This window comes from Pempheris klunzingeri, chromosome 3 (genome assembly GCF_042242105.1).
Source record: "Pempheris klunzingeri isolate RE-2024b chromosome 3, fPemKlu1.hap1, whole genome shotgun sequence".
Lineage (NCBI taxonomy): Eukaryota > Metazoa > Chordata > Actinopteri > Acropomatiformes > Pempheridae > Pempheris > Pempheris klunzingeri.
This window is the reverse complement of record NC_092014.1, coordinates 8,636,560-8,660,830: the sequence shown is the minus strand read 5'-3', so window position 1 is coordinate 8,660,830 and position 24,271 is coordinate 8,636,560. Positions and strand designations below refer to the sequence as shown.

The window sequence follows — 24,271 nt, the reverse complement described above, 5'->3', positions numbered from 1 at the left end:
AGAGTCACCATTTTGAAGCTTTTCATGCCGTGTGGGTAGATAGTAACAAGAAAAGAAAGAATCTGGGGAAGTAGTGATTGGCATTCACACTGACTACAGCACTGCGTCAGAAAATGCAGCTTCCTCATTAATTTCAATGAGCCCTACACCTTGATACTCTGGGTTACTTAGAGAGCTAAGCAGATGCAGGGTCATGTGACACAATGCCACATTGTCCAGCAGCACACTGCACTACACGGCCAATCAAGTACTGCATGTGCAAGCGTATGTTCCCAGTAGATTACTCTGTAACATCAGCAGCATTAATTCCCCTGTTTACCTTGCAAACATGACCGAGGATCTGATGACGGCTGCCATGATAGCTTTCCTGAGTGTAAAATTCAGCCTTGCAGTATTAAAAACACCTGTGCAGTGTTTTGGCATGTGATAAGCCTTCAAAGTCATGGATGTACTTCTCAAACGAAACCGCTTGGATCATATTTCATTTTCTCACCGGTACCTGTAGCAACGCAGCCCCTTGTGGTTTTTTAACAGAGAGCTATTTTTGGTGTGAACACGGCCTTACTTGTCAGACCTGGAGGTATAGTACACCAGAGCCAAGGTCATTTATAAACTGCACAAATTATAAATATGGATGTCACGGCCCCTACCTGGCAGTCATCCATCATCTCTCACACTATACATGCCGCTAATCAATGTCAGATGATGAGCCGGGTACAGTATCTCACACAGATGTACAGTACAGTCCTGCGGCTGTTGGGCCGACCATATTCAGAAATGATATCATGTTCATTTTTGATGCACATGTCATTATTTTGCTCTGCAATCAATCCGATAAACATCAATTCATCCCGCTGGCTGTAACACTGCTAAACTCCTGAGTTGGTCACTACGACACTTTTATTACATTTACTATATTGCTGCACAGCCTGTGTACATTACAGTGTCTTAATTTTACCATTAGCCTTCTGTACAACAATGTGTCCTCTTTGTCCTGCTGCCTTGATGGTATTGAACAAATACAGCTTCAACACCAGTGGAAGTGCCCTGCATCAGTGCAATATTATCGTAAGTTACATTTTTCTTCTTTTCCATCCTTTCTAGTCTTTTCAAAAGCTCTCTGATCGTTTCACCCAGTTAGAGGCCTTGCATTCTGCAGAGGGTGTAATCCTCTTGTTGCTGAGCAAGTGTTTAAATTTCTGCTCAGCCTCAGAACAACAGACCTATGCACATGCATACACTCAGCCACAAAGCCTTGTCATCCTGCCATTCAAGTAACAAAGAGATACTTGACACTCCATCAGCTGCAGGTGAATACTAAGAGGAGGAAAGCTCAAGGTTTTTTTGTCTTAGTCAATATGAAGAGCTTTTGGGGTGTACAGGGCGTTTCAACAAAGTAAAGCTGCTGTAAAAACAGACTTGACTTTGAGTGGGCTTTCATTTCATTTTTTTTTTTTATTTCTATTAATATGGTGCGACAATACCTCTGTTGATTTTAGAGATACTTGACTTTTGTTTCTACTTTTACTGTTTGACAAACAGAGCAGACAGACCGAGGGACAACAGTCAGTGAGACATTGCGTAAATGAAAAGACGCTGGGTTACACTGCAGTATCAAGGTCATCTGGGTGGGTCAATTATGTCCATGATTGTTGTCACCTTTGAAACCATAGAGGTCCTATATCAGGGGTGTCCAAACTACGGCCCGCGGGCCAACTGCGGCCCATGGTCCAATTTTCATTGGCCCGCAGGAAATTCTAAAAATGTATTGGAATACAGCCCACACATGGAACTTGCGTTGGACTGTATTGTACTTCTCAGTCTCACCGCTAGGTGGAGTAACTGTCTTGAACAAGCTTCTCTATAAAATGAGTAATCGAAGAAGAAATTTGCTACAGGTGACCCAAAATGGCGGGATTAAGGACGTAAGAGAGCAAGTGAGTGTAGAAAGTTTCAGACACGGTGTGCGATGAGAGCACAGCTAATAACTAATGAAGATCACTTTTGCATTACGGAGGAGCTGCTTGATCTTAGCAGTCTAAAGAGCACCACGACGGGTGAGGATGTTTTTGAAGCTGTGCCAGATGCAGTTGGCATGATGGGACTTAAATGGGACGAGCTGTGTGGAGGTACAACGGATGGGGCTCCAGCTGGGACAAGGGAGCGCAAAGGAATGGCCTCTACAGTGTCCGGCTAGGGGCAAGAAAGTGGAGGTAAGGCTGTTAATTCGAGCACCAGGGCTCTAGCACAGATTATTTCAAGCTTCCCTCTCTGATGCTGGTGGTTGGCATTTTTAGTGGGTCTCATTGATCACCTTAACACACTGAACAAGAGCCTACAAGGCAAAGACCAGCTTGTACCACAACTAATAAATGAAGGCCCACTAATGGAAAGGTGTTTTTTTTTTTTTCTTGAATCATATTCAGTTATCAAGCAGAATTTACCTACATTTGATTGATTTTGCCAACTTTAATCCACTAGAGGTGAGGCAATATACATCACCTCTAGTGGATTAAAGTTAGCAATATAGCTCACTTCTAGTGAGTGGCCCAGCCCTTTGTATGTTTTTCTGTACGTGGCCCTCTGGGAAAACCCCTGTCCTATATGATCCACGGCTTTGATTCATGTAAAGCCACAGTATTTTTAAAGAGAAAGGTCTCCAACTTATTTCCTTAGTACAAAAGGAAATAAAACAAAGTTGTCTCAACGAAATAGATATACAGTAAGGAAATCCATTGAGATTCAAATAAAATTTCCAGTTTTCCAGTTGAATTTTTCTCTATTTCTGTCCATTCAGGGATTGAGGGAGACTCTTAATTCAGCCATATCCTAGTTGCTGCTTTTTCTTTTTTTTTTTTTTTTTTTAACAGCCTGCTAGTAGAATTTGTAATCAATATCTATCCTGCTTTTGCAGCTCAATTGGCACGTTTCCCAAACATATTAACACTGAAATTAAAGTCAAGCTCTGAGGTGATTATTGATCTGATCTCTGATCTCTTGTCTACCCAGTAAGATGAAATATTACAACACTCCCAAAACACATCATGTAAATGAACCACACAGATATATTACCACACATTCTCCAACACTGATTCTGTTCAGGTCTGTTGCTTTGTAACTTTAAATGTTTCACATAAAATGTTTTTCCAGGTGAATTCTCTTCACATATTTGAGCATAGATAGGTTGATTGTGTCCTACATATGTACTAAATATATGAGTTATTAAACAATTACAAGTACAGTAAATATTATGCTACATACTCTGTTAAATTGATGTTGACTTCTTTCTCCCTCTCTTCCACATACACTGCAGAAAGACAAACACTAATTCTAAAGATGAGTACATCCTGGAAAGTACATCCTGTTAGTTTGACCTTTATATGCATCGATGAGTATGCCAATCAGACTCCTTCTTCTCTAGCCAGTAGTTTTAATATTCTTAATCAGAGTAATTGAAGGTATCTGAAGGAATCTTGTTTCCCTAAATTATAAGTTTCTGTGAGCTGAAAGGTATCAAAACCTTCATTAAAAGGATGTTATACGGTATGAAGTGTTGCCCGTATTAGTCCAGTGTCTACCGTCCTATTCAGCTACAATGAGTTTTATGTCATATGCCACTTAAGGTAATATTTATGCATTTCTTTCAAATTTCAGGTCGTTGAGTTCTTTATAGCAGATGTTTAGAGGGAGTGCAATCCACTTAAGTCATTTTGTCTCAAGGTTTCTTTTGAAAAATTTGTTTTTTTCTCCCATTACAGAATGTAGAGGTGTCATTTGATTTTGTTCCAAGTCCCTCCATTTGCATCACACTTATGATCACACCACCAAAACCAGAAAGCGCAAACACTTTACTTTTTCTGATATTGAAAAGATGTTAATTCAGTTTGTTGGGTTGCAACTGCCTACCAATCAAAATGTCATTCAAGATTCAAACTTTGGTAAATAGCATTCACATTACCAATAACTTTTACACTGCATAACAAAATCAAGATGAAATAACAAACAAAACTAACAGTGTCTAATGTCTGCTTTTGTGTGGTAAAGGAAGAAGTCACAGAGAGCGTCCAGAGAGCTCTGCAGTCCAACAGAAGTGCACTTCAAAAGCAGGGAGACCACACACTGCGACTCAGACAGCAGGGTTCAAACACAGATTAGACAAACTATGCAGACGGCCGCATCAGTTACAGCCAGTCAGCTATCCATTCACAGGCTGTCTTTACTGATGACTAGATTATAGCAAGCAGGACACAGTGAAAGGCACGGGGGCGGCTTGTTGAAGGTCAGCGCTGAGAAATGCTGACACTAAGACAGGAGAACTAAGATGGGAGGAAAGGACTGGACACAGTGACTCAGGGGGTCACATTTCTGGAAGGAAATCTCTGGAGGAAAGTGGGGTGGAGCTGCAGATTGTTAAGAAAAAATGACACCAAAGAACATAACGTTACATCGATCATGATCAGTGGGGACACTTTATATCAAAAACAACAAATGCATATAATTCTATATACATATTTTAATATATAAATATATAAAACATATGGCTGTGACAATAATACCATGGTCTATCATGGTACTACTGCCTTTTAACAGTGCTGCTGAGTGCTGCTGAGCGGCTCTGCGAACAACATTACTGCTGTCAGCGGTAAACAGGGATGCTAGCAGCAACTAATGGTGGGAATAGAAGGAAATAGAAACTCACCGTCAACTGGCATGTCACTTAGAGCTGCTCAGTGAGCGCAGTGAGGGGGGCAGCATTTACTTACCCGGTGAGATATAAACGGTTAATTAGCCGAGTGACATGTGGTGGAGGCTAAAGTGGAGGCAAAGCCAAGAGTGGATATCAGATTTGGGGTTCTGGCTGCCACTGTCACCTCACCTGTGAGGGGGAGAGAACGAGAGCCACCCTCTCCCAGGTGGGGTGCCTCTCGTGGTCAGTTGAGCTGACCTATGTTATGCGCTTTGTAGGAAATAAGCCCTTCATGGCAGATGTAAAGGTTAAACCGCCAAACGGCTGGATACGTTTCACTTTCACCACAGTAAGAAAAAAAAAAAGAAATTATACTGTCACAGCCCAGCTAGTGTTAAATTATGTAACAAAATGTGTGTGCAATGCAGCACAACTGAGATGAATAATTTAACTGGGCAAGTAATGTAGGTGTTCAAGGTTTCATTTTGCTTCGCATCTTCATTCAAAAGACAGTGTTTAGGAGCTGTGACAGTTTCCTACAGGAAGAGTGTCACATCACACAATCTTACAGTATCAATAACAGCGTGGGAAATGTCAGTGCCTTCAGGCAGCCCTGCAGCAGCTGGGAGCACATCGCTATCCAGTATTCTCTGCATGTAAAGCACCACAACAGTATAACACTATACACCCCAAGCTTGAACTCAGGAGGTATTTAGATCAGGCTTAAGTTCAGCGATCACATGCAATGTCAAAATGCAAAGATCTCTCAGTCATTAACAGCTATAGGGGGGCTGTATGAGTAAATATTCAGAGGGTTATCGCAACATTTTATTCAAAGAAATTATTCATAAATTAATCTACTTTTCACAAAATATTAGAAGACCCAGCAAGATAGATTTCAAAGTAGAGCAGACTTTTCAACAGATCAATCCCAGTCTTTAGGTGCCATAGTTATGAGTCTCCACTGAAATCGGGGGTAAATAGAGCCGTTTGGCTGATTGGGGTGCTGGTTAGCTTGTTGACTGGATCCGTGTGCTCCCTGGAATGGGACTGCTTCTCAGAATAGCCGATAGCAGATGCCTTCCTCCCCTCTGTGTTATTTGGAGCCCAAGGGCAATGGAATCCAACCTCCTGCAGTGTACTGTGGTGTGGTCCTTACTTCAGGACTGAGAGAGCGGCTTGAAGTTCGGTGGACGAAAACAGCCGTCTCTCTGCATATGCTGAACAAAAGGGGTCAAATGCATCAAGGTAACATCGTTGGAAGACTCTTTTTTGCGAGCAAAGGAAGTTTAATGCAGTAAACATACTACAGAAACCTGTCCGATCAGCACCTATGTTCAGTCTGTAAATTAGGGCTACTTTCATTATAGTGACAAATAAACAATTTCTCACAATTTCGTAAAGCCCAATGTGATGTCATCACATCTCTTTTCCAACCAGCCGTCTAAAACCCAAAGAGATTCAGTTTAGTGTCACGTAAAACGAATGAAAGCTGAAATCCTCACAACTTAGAACATACAATTGAAGAATGGCAGCCATTTTACTTAAAATATCACTTCATTGAAAATAGTTGCAGATTCTGCCAATCAACTAGTTGATTAATCGACTCATTTGCCACTAAGACCATTCTAAACCAACAAAATAACTAGACCGCGTTTTCATGATTGGTAAACTCTCTCCCCGTGTGTCTCCACAGTCAAACACTTCAATAGGAACACAAAACTAAGAGAAGAATCTCACTTCAGCTTCACACCAACTTCACTCCAGTGAGTTACAATGTATTGCATCAGTAACGGAGGAGAGAAAAAAAAGGTAGAACTTCAAAAGATTAATTAGCTTCTTGTCCTGTCAAACACAATATTCTGCATTTGACTGTCAAAAATCAGGAGAAAAATGGTTAAAAGGTCTGAGTGATGGTGTTTATGAGGCAGAATGATGCTATCTGGGGGGCCTTACTTTCTTTATAGTAGTTATCTACAGAGACGGACATTAGTGAAAGCAGCTGCCCCTCTGGAGCAGCAAGCTTGTTTAAAGTGAAGCACTGACTGCTGCTGAACTATGAAGAATATCAGTACGAACAGCGACATTAATGCACCAAATAGACGTTAAAAATACATTTACTGAGCATATACTGGAGACACGGAGATTAATTTATTTAGATTTAATAGTGCTTGATAAAGACCACATAAAAATCTGCATCGTTGATGTTTTTAGTATGTTAATCTGGTGCATGCACTGTGCAAATTTAGTTTTTCCTGTGGTGATTGCTTATTAATTCCTGCTGTGGCTATTTTTTAGGATTCCACCTCATTCTAAAATTGTATTGCTTATGAATTTAGCTAATATTACTTTCAGATTACTTGGTTTACTGATACAGCAACACTGTTTTGTGATTTAATTTGACAAGCTACTCAAGTCTAACTTTCACTAAAATGGCAATGTGAAAACATTGACATAGGCTGCATTTTTGCAAAACAACTTAAAATATGTAACAAAAAGGAAGAGCAGGAAAGTCAAGGCGATCACTGTGATGCTAGAATTAACCTAGCAGAATCCAAACAGAATTAGCTGTGGTGGTTCAAGGTTTTTGTGATGGAAAACAGTTGTTTTTGAAATATGAATAGTCAAACAACACTTGAGACGCTAAAGATCATCTGACTTGGTAGTAGAAGGATCAGGAGCCATATCGTATCGCCCAAGTTGTCATGCAACAGACAGGGGAGACAACTCAAATTGAAAGTGAATACGAAAGTCCTCTGTGTATCCAGGCATATGGTCTCAAAAATAGATGGTAAAAAAAACAGTGCATTTAAATAGTGACAGATGGCTGCTTGATGTCTCTTTATGCATGTGCCATTATGATAGCATGATTCACTAAAAATATGCAAAAGTATTTACTAATTAACTGATAAAACTCTCTTAATTAACCAGTTGACAGTAGAAACAGTAGAAAGGGGGAAAGACCTGTGACAAGATCCCCGGGGTGGATACATATGCATCTCAGACCAATGGACCACCAGGGTGACTACAGCTCAGTCAAACTGACAGACTAAGAGAAGCAAATGAAGCACGAAAACCTAAACAAAGAAAAAACATAAAATTATAGTAACTGTGTGGCTCTAATTGACATGTCTGTAGACAAGACCACAGGAGATTGTGAGCCTCAAGTCAAACTCGCTAAAGAAAGTTGCAACACACCCACGACACCTGCTCAAACAGCAAATGCATCGTGCTGAGAGCTGTTGATATAGACATAGCTGCTCTGGGCAAGTCCAGATCACCTTACTCAACAGGCCTGCAGCGCAGGGTGTGGTGGGTGAGAAAAGTAATACCACAACTAAAATGTCCTGCTGTTAATGTTCTATATCTTGATCTGCTATCTCTTGCAACAGCTGGATACCCATTCTGGCTCCCGGAAATACAGCGGCTTCTCCTGGGCATGTTTTAATTGGAAATTTAACCCCAGACTATTTTTATCAAGACAGTATGAGACGTTTTGGGGTTGCTGTAGATCTCACTTCAAGTTTCTCAAGAGACATTATAGATGCGACAAACGAAAAACGCAAAAAATGGCAGAATGAGAAAGCAGATGAACTCCATGGTAGACTTCCATGAATAAGCAATACAACAGAAAGTTAAAGAATACAAAATATGTATTTGATAGTATAGTTTGTTCCCTCTGAAGACATAGTCTCAGGCGACTCTGGGAAATGCCAGCTATGCCATTCACCGGAGACAGCTGCCACATGCACATAAAGGCCCACGTGGCTTCCTGAACAATCCCATGAACCGGCCATGCGGGAGCTTCCATTTAGTTCATCCAGCAAAACAGACCGTGTCAACAACCTTAAAGCTCAAGTTCCTTCTCTTAAGTCTTGCATTTCCTCACTTGCTTTCCTTTTAAACAATAAAAGCAAATATTCAAAAATAAAAAACGTTCAGCACAAACACAGATGCCTTTGCTTTTCTGTGCAAACAAAAGTGCATATTTTTCTGACAATATCTAAGGCCCTTTCATGTGGGGGTACCACTGGCATACAGATGGCAGAATTTAACAACTTGACTCAAGGCCTAGCATAAGCCTAACTGAATTTTACTCCAGGTATTTTTGTTTAAAACTCAAACTAATTTTCATCCCACTGGAGAGAGAGAGGATGAGGCCATCTCTTCACTGCTGTTTTTAAGAAAACTGCATGTAAAGTTTGTTCACCATGATGGTGTAGAAGCCATAATTTAAATATAATTACGTAAATGAAAAGTCAATATCTCAACTACTATCCTTTCACCACAAAAACAAACAAGACAGAGTTTACATAAATACAAAGGTTAGAATGCTAATATGCTCACAAGGACAATGATAACATGCTGAAGCTAAAATGCTAAAGCTATGCTGATCACCATCTCAGCATTACATGATTTGCTAATTAGCAATAAGACGAAAAGCACAGTAGAGGCTGATGGGAATGTCATTATTACTGCAGGTGTGTGTTCATAAATGAGAGTGGACAAATTGAATTTTTGCCTTGATAATTGCAACATTTCCACCAAGGGGGATGTGACTGTGTACTAATTTTTATGGCAATCTAACCAACAGTTGTTGAGTCATTTCACTCTGGTGATCTGACTTTTTCTCTTGTGCCATAATGACGTTCAGAGTCATTAGGATTCATCATCTGAGAAAAATGCCTGTACAAAATGTCAGAGCAGTCCATCCAGTAGCTGTTGAGATATTTCAATTTGGACCAACACTGCCATCCATGGAGCCATGCTAGACAAAGGACAGCACAAATCTTGGAACTAAAGACAATTTGGGTTTGATGATAAATGAGGTTATGACACATGAACACATGAAATTACACTGGCTGTGCATGGAGATGCAATTAGGGATCAACAACCTATATTCAATAGAGGTGTAACACAAACAAAAATAAATAAATAAATCTGTGTTGCCTTGCATTGCTACAGAAATTTTGGACATTTTTAGCCTGTGGCTGGTAAACTGGAAAAACCTCCTGCTGCGGTCCGTCTCGGCTTATCGTTTGAACCTACTGTTTAACTACTGCATAAACAGCAGCACTAATTAAAACGAAATCACCATAATAGCCCCTTTGTCTCAAAAAGCTGGTCAACACAACAGCTAGCTTTGATCTGAGTGAAAACCAAGAATGGAAAAAGGACAAGCCAACACTCCCCTGTCATTGCGACAGCTACCCTTATTTCTATTTTAGTCTTTGCGTGATATTTCACAACCGGTCTCCACACTCAATCTATCTCCACTTTTTCCCCCTGCAGATTGGAGGTTGATAACTGCCTTTCTTGCCATTGCTGATGGCATTAAGGAAACACTATCAGCACCACTGCAATTCAGAAGCCAATTGCAGCCATAAAAAACAAAAAAAAACTGTTGGTGCCCCCTTCTCCAAGATGTCGTCTGTTTAATATCTCAATTAACTTGTCAGGCTTTTAAGTAAAGTATCTGTTAAATTGTGCTTACAGTCCCCACTAGCAGTTGGGGTAAACCAACGAATTACAAGCAAGAAAAATGCTGACCATATGATAGAAAGACCAGATGAGTATCTCAACACTGTGTAACCAAACTGAGGTCTTTACATGGAAACAGCAGTACAATATTGCATCTCCTAAAGTCTTGTTGAGTTGTCCTGGATCTTTTCTTTTATATGTGGAAAATATTTTTACATTTTCAGAAAAATGTGTTTTGAATAATTTACAATTTAGAGGAAACAATGAAGTGACAAAAGTGCTATACGTATTTCAAAATAAATTAATTAATCTGGTATTTGTTCATTTGACAAATAATTTATTTACCATAGCATTTGAGAATTTTATCTTTTGATTGATTTCAGTTTTGGTAAGATATGATTTACTGTGAAACAAATATTTTTATCGGTTAAAATGTGAAGATTAAACAATTCTGTGAATGTGTCTTACAACTGGCCTTGTGCATTAAACTGCCAGGGACAAAAGAGGGATTATGTCTTTCAAAAACTGCCCTGGGTGCCCTGATCCCGTTTGAGAAGAATCTTACTTGATGAGTTTTACTTATTTCCAAGTCACATTGCACATAATGCTGTATTATTACAGGAATGTGAAAGGGGACTATTAATGCACGTAGTGTTACAGCTCCTACCAAGGCGACCTAATTTGCTGTCAAAGAGGAAGAAATCACTCGTGTCAAAGTTAGAGCAAGTTGTAGGTTGAAAGAGTTTCAAAGCATCAGCCACTCTCTAGCACAGAGGAATTGCAAATTGTCATGCAAACATACGTTGCAATTAATAAAACAAGACCAAGATTTGTTGTAAACATTTGTTCAAGAAGGCATTTATGTTAAATCATCATCTGTCACAAATCAAATGGCGAGAACTCCTTCGTTGGCTATGGTGGATAGCACTGACAAGTATTTGTTTACAACAATATACTATATATTAAAAATAATACACCCCATCGATAACAATTATCTATTAGCTTGAATATTTGAGATATTAATTAATCCACGTATTTAATGTAAAAAGTAACTACTTGTTCATCTAAAAACATAACCTAAAAATAGGCTCATTGGCGACGGCCTTTTTAAGGTTATATGTTGGTGTCTGCCGCCTGCCATGGGTGGAGTCGCGGAAAGCGAATTTTGTAGCTATGAGCATATGAAAGCGATTGAAGTTAATCTGACAAGACGGCAAATCCATCTTGTATCATCACAGGCATTTTAGCCTATTCCTATCTATTCTTAACAATACCACTTGAGCAATACAAAATGTAAAATCTATTAATATTAAAGATCAAATAAGTCAAATTGTTAAAACAATATGTTATGTTCATTTTCAATGAAAAAAGAGCTGACTGCAAAAGCTTTGTGGTGGAGTAACTTTACAGTAGTGTGACTGATTTTGAAATTCAGCAGTACTAACAAAGGTTAATTAGATAGTAAAAGTGTAAACGTGAATGGTACGATATGCTTACAAAACAAAGAAATGATAAGTCGAAAAGAATGAAAGTAGCCAAGAATGTTTCAATAGTTACACAAAACAACAAGGTGAAAGGGGGCAAGTGTGTAGGATGACCTTTGACATTATTGGGTTCTGTGGCTCAACCAAACCCCAAACAGTAAGACTGGCCTAATGCGTACAACACTCACCCGTCTGCGACAGAAAGGCAAACCCTGAGCAATGATGTTGATGCTAAATATCTTGAGTACTTTCTGAGGGGGTAACGATTCCGTGGCAATGTCCTTGGGGTCTGCCAGGTTGAGTGGCTGTTTCTCCAGCGGGACATGCAAAGTCTTCTCTTTCCCACAGGCAACATTTGGCATCTTTCTCCGAGCACTAGATGATGAGAAACGGGGAATAGGGCAATGCCGCAGCATTGCAAAAAAGGCTGTCTACTGGATCATATCCCAGAAGGAGTTCCGAAAACTGGCCGACTTGTCGCAAGCAGGTAACTTTTCTTAAACGAATGTAGTATCTTCCTTGTGTAGACGGATCAATAATGCGCTGCCTGAGCCTCTGCACCTACCTACTAAGAACTCATCTCCCTGCTGACTGGCACCCTTTAAAATATCTCTTGGGTGTGAGGTCACTGTTGCGCCCAAGCCAGCCGGTGCAGCTGCTGTCAGGGCCTGAAAAGAGGATGGACCAACTCAGCCTCTCCCCCCTCAGACAGGCACTGTGGAATCTGCTCTCATGACCCCCTCGGTGGTGGAATGTGTATCAGCAGTCATCCGACGCAGCATACGTGTCCAGGGAGCTTCCTCATTGTGGCCATTCTCTGCCCCCCCCCCTCTGGTCATCCCAACTTAGTGGCCTACATCACTGAGCCCAGTTAACTTTACTGTCGGCATACGACAAAACAACAGATTACTATAGCCTCATCTGAATCACATTAGTCAACCAAAGTGATGAAGCTAGGATTGATATGTGCAAACCATCTCTGACTCTTCCATGAACCAAGATGTTCAGGAATGTCAGGAACTCTGTCAGCAAAGAGGCTGAGGATATTTCAGGAGACGATCACACAGTAGTTCAATGTTAGTATGTGTGACGCATGCACTTAAACAAGGATTCACTTGAACAAGTGTCAAGAGGGATGGGCTTTTAGGTCTATTAAAGTGTCTTCATATTCAACTACAAAGAGAGAAGCAGCACAGGATGTTGGACTTTATCAATTAAACCAGGCACAACGAGGCACTAATGACAGAGGAGTCATTGGTGCATAGGCGCAACAAGTGGTGCAACAGCAGGGAGTTGAGAAAAGATGTGTTTGCCGTTTTTGCTGATCCCCACAGAAAATTAATATGCAATAGAAAACAGCTGACACTGAATATGTATAAATCCACAAATTGAGCAATTGGCAAGGGACAATCTTCCCTATGCGCATTTAAATGTCGGAACACATGGTAACAAACAGATCTGCAGGGCTTAACCTCTCTTCTATTCTCACATCCTCCATTGTTTGAGGAGGATTACAGTGCCTAAACATCTATCAGGCTACACTGAGGGCCCTGACAGTCAGGACGACAGTCGTCCATTGGACGCCATTGACTAACGCCCACAGTTTTTACAGTATGTTCAGCACAAGTTGGCACCTTTTCGACAGCTGTTCAACCAATTGGACATGTTGAACTAACAGCAAAGGTTGTTGGTGAGACAGCAGTCCCTGACTGAAATAAGTGATTTCACTCATTTAGTGTTAAATACCACATTATGACAACACCAGTGCCAATCAAGACAAAAGTTTATAGACTTTCAGGTGCAACTTTGAATCACATATGTCCACTTACATATGTGCACTTACAGTTTGAAGACCATTAGAGCGATAATGTACTAAATATGGTGATAAAACACACTAGGAAAATACTTTATCCTTTTACAAACAGCTTGGACTGAGCACTGATTCACTCACATATGGTTGGTGCAAGCTAAACAATGAACTCTTTCATCTGGAGCTGGCTCAAGATCCCAACAAAATAGGAAACACAGGCTTGAATTTGCCCAGCTTGTGGGCTTTGATGGAAGCTAATGGTAAACAGAGCTAACATTCATAGGACAGAAACGTAATGTGTCCTTACCTTAACAAAAGTGGTGAATACACATGCATGTCAGCCGTCAATGAACTATAATTCCAGCGAGTTAAAATGTGCAACTTCTTACAGACATCTATTGGACTTTGTTGGTCTTTAGGTGTGTGTCAGGGCTCTAACTCACCTCTGTCACAATCATTTCATTTTCTCTTTCCCTGTTTACAAACCATATTTGACAATGGTCCACAGGCATTGTAAAATAACCAGTGAGGCACATTTGAACGGCTGCTTGTTTCTGACATGGCCTAGGACATGTAGAGGTTACTTGAGCTTTCGGACTAATCTTAGGCCATAACGCTATGTGACAGACTCACTGCTCCAGTCTGCTACAACGTGATCAGCCAAAAGTAACTCGTTAAATAGCAAGCCATGTAAGCATATTTCCCTCTGGATCCTCTGTAATGTTTGTCACCAATTATTGGAAGACCATTTTCCTTTAACATTATCTAATATGCCATTTTCCATCAAATAATTCAGGAAATGCCATGTAATGGAACATGTTGTTGATGTTGTTGTATTTCTGTTTGTTCTTCCATGGCCAAGAAAACCAAACTTAACAAACTCCGGTGGAAAAAGGTTCCTGGAGGTCTTGAAAACGTTCCCACAATCAGATGCTCTAACAGTAGAAAAGCAGCTAGTCCTCCTATGGCAGATTTGGATTATGAAGCTACAAAGGCAGACAGAAACATGCAGCCGCATTGAGCTTTACAATAATCAAAGACTACCCAAACGCAGAGAATCAACGTCAGGAATAAAACCACTGAGTACTAATGATTTACCATAAACTTTTTATGGTCACAACAATACTATTGTACAAGCTGAGAACTTGCCCATAAAGTACACAAACAAAGAAGTTACAGGGGTGAATGTCTGCTCTCTTTTAATACTGCACCCCAGTATTACTGCCTGGTCATTGGGTTTGCAACCCCTGATAAGAAATCCCAGGACTGCTGAAGTGCCAGAGGTCAAGAATGTTTGGCTTCTAGTAACTCAGTACACTTATAAATCAATCCAAGCTGTACAGAGGAACTGAGATGAGAGGGTATAGCTGCAGAAATCACAGGGGGACACTGTAGGCCTCGCCTGTGTAATATAATGCTATCAAAAATGCCATGATGGTAACAAATGCTGTAGCATAAACCTGCAATGAGCATTTTCTTTTCTCTCCAATCCAGTGTAAAGTTGGGAAAACATAGCATTTAGATTAAAGCGTATTAAAGTTATTTAGACTATAGAACAGGCAGAACATTTCTTCTTTTACTAGTCTCAGTGAAACATTTTACAGTTGCAAATGAACTGCACTGAAATTCTTCCACACTAGTCCTGCTGGTTCACTGCTGCAAGTATTACTCATACCTCATCAGTGCAGCTCTGGAGAGCGTGAGGTGACTTTGTGAATAGAAAACCTTTTTGTAGACTCATTACGATGAAATGTGATGAAGAAAATCTAGTCCTATGGCACCTTAATGACAGCAGCCTTTCAATTTAGAGAAGGGATAATACAACTGAAGTGCATGTTTTGCATCTGTGAAAGGACAATGCTGTGCACCACCCAACATGCAGTTTGGTGTGGTTTATGAAATTTAAATATCCATATAGGGAATACATGTAGAGCAAAGGATTTTAGTGCAAAAAATGTTGGCTTTCATCCTCATTCCTACTCATGTCTCTACATCAGCAAACAATGAAGCAGCAACCTCTGCCAAACACCAGAGGCATTACTAGAAAAACACAAACACTCAAATGCTCATTCACTTTCACTCACTGCTGGACAGTGTCCATGGGAGACAAGCTACAGTTCATTCCTGGTTAAAGGCTGTGGTGCAGTCTGAGCACAGCCTCATCAAACACCCACAACCTGTGGCTCATGGATAATTGTATGGACATGACTTTCAGAACACTGCCTCCCTCTGGTGTCACAGACTGGGACAACAGAGCTGCACTGCAAAATTCCCCACAACATCCTGTCAAACGCAGGTTTTCACAAGACATTTCGAGAATCCGTTGACATATCAGCATAATCCCTAAATTCTACGAAGTATCTGTGCTTGGAACCTGATGAAAACCATAACCCTTTTTTCTTGAGAACATTATGACTGAATTGCAAATTAGAGCTGAACAATGCAATTAACCTCATTAAAAATTTTAGCATCCACTACTAAACTTGACAAGCGTTGACAGGGTTCAAACATGACTGCCACTGCAGACAATGACAACAGACAACATCCAAGTACAGTGTAATTCTCTGCTCTTTGGAGGGGCAAATCCTTTTGGTCCATGTTTCTTTGTCGTTACCTTCTAAAGCAGAAAAGGCTGCTGACAAAAAAAAAAAAAAAACACGCTGAGCTTGCAAGAGAGGTGGGCACACAAACACACACGTGTGACAACAGAAGAGCTCTCTTTTACCACACAAGCAGATCCTCACTAATTTGGAGACCTGGTTTGTTTCTGAAGTACTTTTTGAGCAAAGCCTACCCAAGGCAATTATATAAGTGGCAATTATATAAGTCTAAACAACGGGTGATTTTGACATCAATTAGCGCAACACTTAAAACAAAGAGCTGGTTAAAGAAGTCCTATCTCAGCACCCAGGCGGCACAGAAGAAACTCAGCAGCTGCGTCTGCGGCATGACTGGACGACCCACAAAAGTGCAAGCAAGTGAGAAGTAACTTCTGCAGGTTGGTTGGGGCATATACACACATAGTGGGTTAATCTGTTGGCAAAGTTCCCATGACAGTATATATGACAAAGAAACTGGCTTGTAGGAAGCTTGGAAGTTGTGAGTAATTTTTTATAGTATACATAGTGTATTATAGTTTATATTTTGACATTTGACTTTGAGTGACTTTATTGATGATGATATAGACATTTATTGTGTCAGTTTGTTGAATGCAGCAATTGTGATAAATAATAACCACCAAAAATAAAAAGATTTTAATTTCAGCCATAATTTTGAAGCCTTAACAAATTTAGAGGGGAAAAAAACGACAGGTAAAGAGAGACTGCTGAGCAATGATCAATTCAGATGGTCAACGGAAATGTATCAGTTTATAATGGGGGCTTCCGTAAAAAGAATTTGTCGTCAGTACATATTGGTAATGACTCAAACTAGTTGCTTTCATGTGGGAAGATGAAAACACTGTTTCTTTGTGGCTCATCTCTGCCTGTATGACAAGGCCAGTGTGTGGGAGACGCCACCTACAATAAGCAGGCTGCCTTTTCTTTGGAAAAACATTTAATTAGTGGCAACGAATGGTAACACGTGTGTGTGTGTGTGTGTGTGTGTGAGAGAGAGTGAGTGCGTGTACATATGGAGCTTTGCATGTACTGCAAACTATCCAAGTTTGCTACAGTAAAATCAATTTGGCTGCTCATTTCCATCTCAAACATTGTTCACATATCAAACAGCCTGCTCTACACTGCAGGTTACCGTACAGCGGCATCAGTCCGCAGAGGGTCATACTCCTGCATGTCAGAGACACATTCCTCAATGCCATGAGGTTTTCTGCTCCTATGGCTGTAGCAACAGAGCAGGAACACCAGAACGAATAACATTATTCCAGCCTTGTAGAAGTCACAGTGTCCTCGAAGCCATTAACCCACACACACTAGGATGAGCGGCTGTCCTCCCTCTTTAAACGTCCTTTCATCACTGCTCACAAAGTAAAAGGCATTTTCATGTGGGCCTCAGGAGAGAAATGGTCAGCCTTGAAAATCTGATAAGACTTGACAAAAAGAGAAGAAGCAAGGACATTTGAGCAGCTTTGGATGATACAAACTGATTTTGCACTCACCCCACAATATTAATTCATATCTATTCTCCTTTTCGAGATAATTCAATGATTTATTCAGCCAGTGTTTATCAATGTAACACTGACCCTTGCCCTGCCTCTTTGCCATATCATGGCGCTGCAGATCCATTTGCCATTAAAACGTCTGTGATGAGTCATTATGAGGCATCCAATCCAGTATGATCACATAATGCCTTTGTCATTAGTCATGACTGATATGTAAAAATGAATTCTACGATGGACAGGCAGCGGTGAACAGTATGGAGCCTTAAATGGGCATAATGAAGTACGTTCTTGTTTATTCATATCCCACATTTAATCATCTATGGCAGTTTAATCTAACTTAATTCAATTTTAAGACTCAAAGATTTGGTTTTGGTTTGGGAGTAAATGTGTAGAACGCTCGCTCCCCTGCCGCGTAATAAAATCTGTCATCCTTAATTTCAGAAATAAAAGTAGAACAGTAAAACGCGTTTAGTTTCTACACTTGGGCAACAAATAACAAACTGCACCTGCAAAATATCAACAACTGCTACTTCTGATTGAACATGCTTCATGTAGAGTTATAGGAATACAGAATATTGGAACACATGCATCAAATTTCTCATTTTTCTACGGCCCAACAAATGAAAGGAAACATGTTTGCTAACTTTAATTTTTAGACACTTACTACACAACATTATTCCACTGTGACTAAATCACAGTATGTGATTGTGGGGGTGTGGGCTGGTTTTGAGCTCAGCTGCAACGGAGAGAGGTGCAGGGCTGGCCCAGGAGATGGCGTGGGAGAGAGGTAAGTAGCACCAGCGCACCTGGAAACAGGTGCAGTAAATTACCTCTCTCCCTATTTAAGGAGTTGCACGCCGGGACCCGAAAGGAGGAGAAGACACACGGCCAGAGCAGGAGCTAGCGGCCAGAACTATTGTTAATACAAAAATAAACAAGTTAACTGTGTACCGAGTCCGGCCTGATCTGTGTGTGCTGGCAGAACCCACAGAGCTAAGATCTCATGTTACACTGGTGTCTTCTCCTCCTTTCGGGTCCCGGCGTGCAACTCCTTAAATAGGGAGAGAGGTAATTTACTGCACCTGTTTCCAGGTGCGCTGGTGCTACTTACCTCTCTCCCACGCCATCTCCTGGGCCAGCCCTGCACCTCTCTCCGTTGCAGCTGAGCTCAGAACCAGCCCACACCCCCACAGTGATGTTATTCATATTAAAAACATAACAGCTCTTGTATTGTTGCCGTTTTTAACAATTTTCAGTGAACAAATACTCCACTTTTTCAAACTTTTTGTTATAACTTTTAACACGTACCTGGAAAACAACATCAGACATTTTTTCCACCTGCTAATGTCAAATAACCTGACTTCCCAGGGACTAATGCATATGGCACAGTATACGGATATCAACACCTGCTTCAGCCAAACAGCTACAAGCCTCATGCTAACCCAACACCATATATTCTGTCAGTCGGCACGTGAAAATGTCATGCGATGCATGCCCTTTTAGCACCTCTGAATAGAAAGGCATCTGCTCAAAACGTAAATCTGAATAAAATTTCAATTCATCTCAAGAGTATCTTTGCTCATTTGGCCAGCAGGGATGTTAAAGCACAGCTTTAACACTGATTGACGAAACTCTTTACGAATTTAAAAAGGTTAAATGATGAGCATGACCCCAAGTATCACCCTGTTGGCACAGGGTCAAAAGACAAGCGTGTCAAGTAAGAGGAGGAGGTGAACCATCTAATTCTGGTGACCTGAGTCTACAGCACCTGGAGCACGGCAACACAATCTGTCTCTGCAGGAACATGCACGGAAAAATCAACATCATCATAATATACGTTTTTACAGCACTGCTTCTACTTTAAAAATGTAATTTTTTGTGCTCATACACTTCTGCCACACATACAGTGCATGTTTATATCACCTAACCACACATGGACCAACACATTCTTGGTCCACACATGGGTACTGATCCCCTACTGCAACCCTGGTGTCCCTTGTTTGACACAGGCATACTGCAGCTGTCAAAACGCACATATCAGAGTTCGCAAGTCTGAATAGATACGCTATATGGGAACGTACACATGACCTTTAGATTTACAGGAAGGTAATCTATCTTCTTCTGAGACTACTACTACTACTATTACGTTTTTGAAAGCCTCGTTTTAAAAAGTATACAAGTATAAACAAATATTAGGTTTTACTTTTAGTGAATAGATCCACCACAGATCTTGAATTTCATTCAATCATATTCATTCAAATTCGGGTTAAACAAACCACCACAGAATTTTTTTACTCAATCACTCATCAACAGATTCAGGATATTCAGGCTTTTATCTGTGAGAGGAGCTGAAATTTGAGTGTACAAGTAATTTTCAAGCAGAAATTGTATGCAAATGACCAAATTCCAGCTTTTCTATGTTGTATATTACTGTAAACTAAAATGTACTATAAGGTTTTGGACAGTTGGCAGTACTTCTTAACATTTTTAACTATTTATTGTTTATTTTAATCTGTCCTGTTTCAAGATCTGTATCTGTTTGACTTTTAACTTTTTTGATCATAACGAAATTAATTCTGTTGCTTGATTTTTATTCCTTCCTTTTTTACATTCTGTAGTGCATTTCTGGACCCATGCTGTTTGGGGAGTGCTTTAGAAGTAAAAGTCTTCTGTAATTTGTATATATGGAATCTGGGGACAAATCCAATCTAATCACTCGCTTTTTAGGTTTGAAAATGTGTGTCACAAATTCCAGTATGCTGGAAAAATAGAAGTCAGATTTGTAGGACACAACGACCCAACAGCAGTACCTGACTTTTGCAACAATGAAATAGTAATTTGGTCAGGAAATGGTAAAGAAATGATTAACAAAGGTTTCGCTAATCTAAGTTTTACATTTGTCCCTTGAACTGTCATTAAATGTTAATCTACTCTTTCTTCACCACTCCTAATTCCAAGCATACAAGACCCACAGCTGAACAAAATGTGTAAATTCAAGATCAAAGCCAGCTGGCCCGCTATGGTGACTAAGACCCTGACAAACCTATCTGACAGCTGTGTCAAATGGTGAGAGGCACACAGGAGCAGATTCAGAATAACTACTATATTTAGGCCAATATAAGCAAGGGCAATATCTCCATCAAAGGCTCACACACATGCACACATATATATAACATCACTCCATATTGAAATCACAGGTCTGACATAATACAGGAAACAACTGCGCCAGTAAAGAGATAGACACATGCTCTTGAACAGGAGTAAGAAAACTTCACTGGCGTGCAGCTTCCTATTGTCAGATGGGTGCGGACTGAGCTGTATGTCGGTCATGAGACTACACCGCCGATGACAAATCTGTCATTACTGACTCTTGAGATGAGTGTATCATCTGTCTGTCCACTTTGTTGCCTCTGGTGTGCTACTGAGAATATCAATCAATCAATCAATCTTTATTTATATAGCGCCAATTCATAACAGCGTTATCTCATGACGCTTTACATAAAGAGCAGGTCAAGACCAAACTCTTTAATTAAGAGAGACCCAACGATTCAGGAATTCAAATTTAAGGATTCAAGAATCCCCACATGAGCAAGCGACAGATATTATATTAGGCAACAGTGGCATATCCGATAGCATGAAGCATTGTTTATGTAAGTGTTGTTCATTTCCTTCATAATGCAGATATCTGCCTCTAGTATATTTTAGAGAACATAGCAAATGTGGCTAAAAAGAAACAGCCAAATACTGGACTGAAGGGGCTGATGCTGCTACAGACTTGAATTTATATAAATACAACAAATGCAAAATATATTTGATAGTTTAACTGAAACAAGCACTGATGGGATGGTTTTTATTCTTAACAGATTCATCACCATCTGCTGAAATGATCCTGATACTCGTGTGTTACAACAGGCTGTTAAAAACAATGGAGTCTACAGGACAAACAGCACCATGATGGCATTGTCTAAATTATCTCCCAAGATTTATGTGCTTTTTGGGGCTAAATATATACACATGTATGACATATCCACAATAAGACAATATTTAGATGTCAGCCATTTGAATCTATTGGTTTTCTCCTGTCAAAATCTATGTCGGTGCATTGCGAACACACTGCAAATTATGATAATCATCCCTAGCCTCTAGATAATGTCTTGGCCAACTCCATTTCCTCCTTTTAAATACAGGTGTTGTGAAGGCCACCAAACACACTCAGCAAACAGTCATGCCATCAGTCATCACTGAAACACGAGACACCAGCATCAACATCCAAACAGTGGTGCTGTGCTACAGCACATCAAAGCCCTTTGAACCGAGCACATTAATTCTGTTACAGAGGAAAGATCTGACAATCTGTTACACTTGCCCTTTGAACATCAAGCGCTACACCATTTCCAGCCACAACTGTCACTCATCATGCCAGCGATCAGTCAGTAAGCGATGAACGTGCTTGGAGTTTTAACATGTCCTAAAACAGACATCTGTACATTCTATACATGAACTAAGACTTTACGAGGAAGCTGTTAAGCTATACTTATTTCATACTGTCACTCCTCCATCAAAAGCTGCATAGCAAAATGGTGCTGGAATACAGAATGTGATTAAAGTGGATGGAGAAAGGCTACCCTCTGAGACTGATTACTCATCATTAATCTGTTTTTCCAATCATTTGCTTTACTGACTCTGGAGATAAATAATACAAGTCAGCATTTATCCATTTATGAGTTTGCTTGAGTTTTGGAGTTGATGATAGTGGTGTGATGTGCTTCATGTCATATTATATTATATATTTCCATTCAAAATGTTGTGATACATTTCATCTTCCCATTCAGTGAAGTAAACGTGATTGGAAAACATCTGCACAAGTGTCTTAGTGAGGTGTCGGTCCACAGTGAGCTACCTTAACAGCTTCAGGGCTACTTTGGATAGATTCTTCTTGCCTCGTTTTATGTCTCATGTATTAGCATTATATCTCAGTCACAGTTGAAAGCAAAATTATCCCTTAAAAATGAATATTTGTTGATGTTTGAAAACCTAGAAGTTCATTTAACAACACTTGCCCTGAAATGAAGGCATTTCTAAAATCCTGAAAGTCTGTTCCAAGCACGTAGAAGAAGAGTAGCCAGCAGCTGTAATTTAAGAGCTGGTTAAAAATCTTTTTTTATCATGCACTGGACAGATGGGTCTTGGTAGTAGTGGAGAGTGCTGTCTAACATCTCCCATGGGTGTTTCGTTGGGTTGAAATCTAGATCCTGCTGCTCAGTCCAGGCCTAAGTTAGTCCCCTCACACTGCTGATCATTAGCTCATATTCACTCACTAAGTCAGGTTTTTAGTCTGACTTTGCCATCTGTCAGTGTGTCTGCTTTTTAAAATATAAAATGTAGTTTCAACATCCCAGATTTGGTCACTGTCTGTTGAATGGCACACTGAGAGACTGTGCGGTGCAGTGACACATTTATGCCAAAAGAGGGAGCTGCTGTTTTAAATATGAACCATTTACAGCCAGCGCAATACATCATGGGGAGCTTTTACAGTAGTGATGTGATGATAACAAACTGCCTGTGAGCAACTTGTCATGAAACTGCTGTGTCTGCTGCAGGAGTATCCTAAAGGGTCAGTTCACCCCAAATCACACATTTTCTCAGTTAGACCACAGTCAAGCCATACAAATGGTATACGTTTCGTTTGTCCATCTCTAACATATCTGACTACATCCCAATACAATGGAGGTGAATGGAATTTTATTTGTGGGGCCCTTAGTGTTGAAAAACGACATCTAAAAACTTGAGCAGCGAATTCTCTTCCAGAAACAGAGTTCTCCGTTACCTCTGGAAGATTCAGAGCTCTTTGTAAACTGTTTACATAGGGACTATTTTTTCGATAGATGGTACGGTAGTTCCAATGAAAACTGTTAAACAAACAGCAGCTGTGCTTACCTTCTTGTTGGAAGAGCTTTGGTGTGTACAACCCGAGTCCAGGTTGTTATTGGGGGCAGACACATTGTTCCTGAGAGAGGGAGACCGCAGCCCTTCCTCCCCTTCTCCTTCCTCCTCCTCCTCTTCCTCCCTCCCACTCTCCGCCGAATGTTCAAAGTCATCGCTGTCTTGGTCCATCTCTTCCTCATCCTCATCCTCCTCCTCTTCCTCCTCGCCCTCTTCCCTCTCCTCTTCCTCCCTTCCCTGCTCCTCCCCTCCCTCTGTCCTCTCCTCCGCCTCCTCCTCCTCTTGGTGACTGCTGCTGTTGTTGTTCTCCTCCTCTTCCTCCTCCTCCTCGTCCTCTTCGCCCAGTGGCTGGCCTCGCAGCCGCCTCTGCTCTGCCCCCCACATCCATCGGGGCCCTTTCTCTCCTCCGTTCACCTCGTTTGGAGGGCCTTCCTCATCGTCTTCTCCTTCCTCGTCTCCCCGAGGGCCGTTGCTGGTTCCTGATTCATTTGGCGCCCATGGTTGTTCTCTCTCGCCATCAACCTGCGACGCCTCAGGCTGTGAAGCGCCAGACAAAAAAAAAATGCCTCAGAGGAAGAAAGGTCTGATGAAAGATTACATTTGCTGAAGCTATACTTGCAGAGTACAGTTGCTCCTTCTTGGTTGCCACAGTGCAGGTCTTAAGCAAATTTGCACAATTGTAAGTTACTAATCCAATTTAGGCCTATAGGTTTATATTTCAAATCCTTCCATGTGACTACAATATCGTT

At 40.6% G+C, this 24,271-nt stretch overlaps 1 protein-coding gene across 3 annotated transcripts in view; it reads right to left on the bottom strand.

Annotated features, from left to right (window-relative positions):
• Window positions 1-24,271, bottom strand: part of fbxw7 (F-box and WD repeat domain containing 7) — a 114,547-nt gene that overhangs the window by 53,455 nt on the left and 36,821 nt on the right. For all 3 annotated transcript variants that reach the window (XM_070856413.1, XM_070856414.1, XM_070856412.1), the window contains one exon: window positions 23,517-24,059. In XM_070856413.1, coding sequence (XP_070712514.1) covers window positions 23,517-24,059 — 543 coding nt within the window. The remainder of the gene's footprint in view (window positions 1-23,516; window positions 24,060-24,271) is intronic.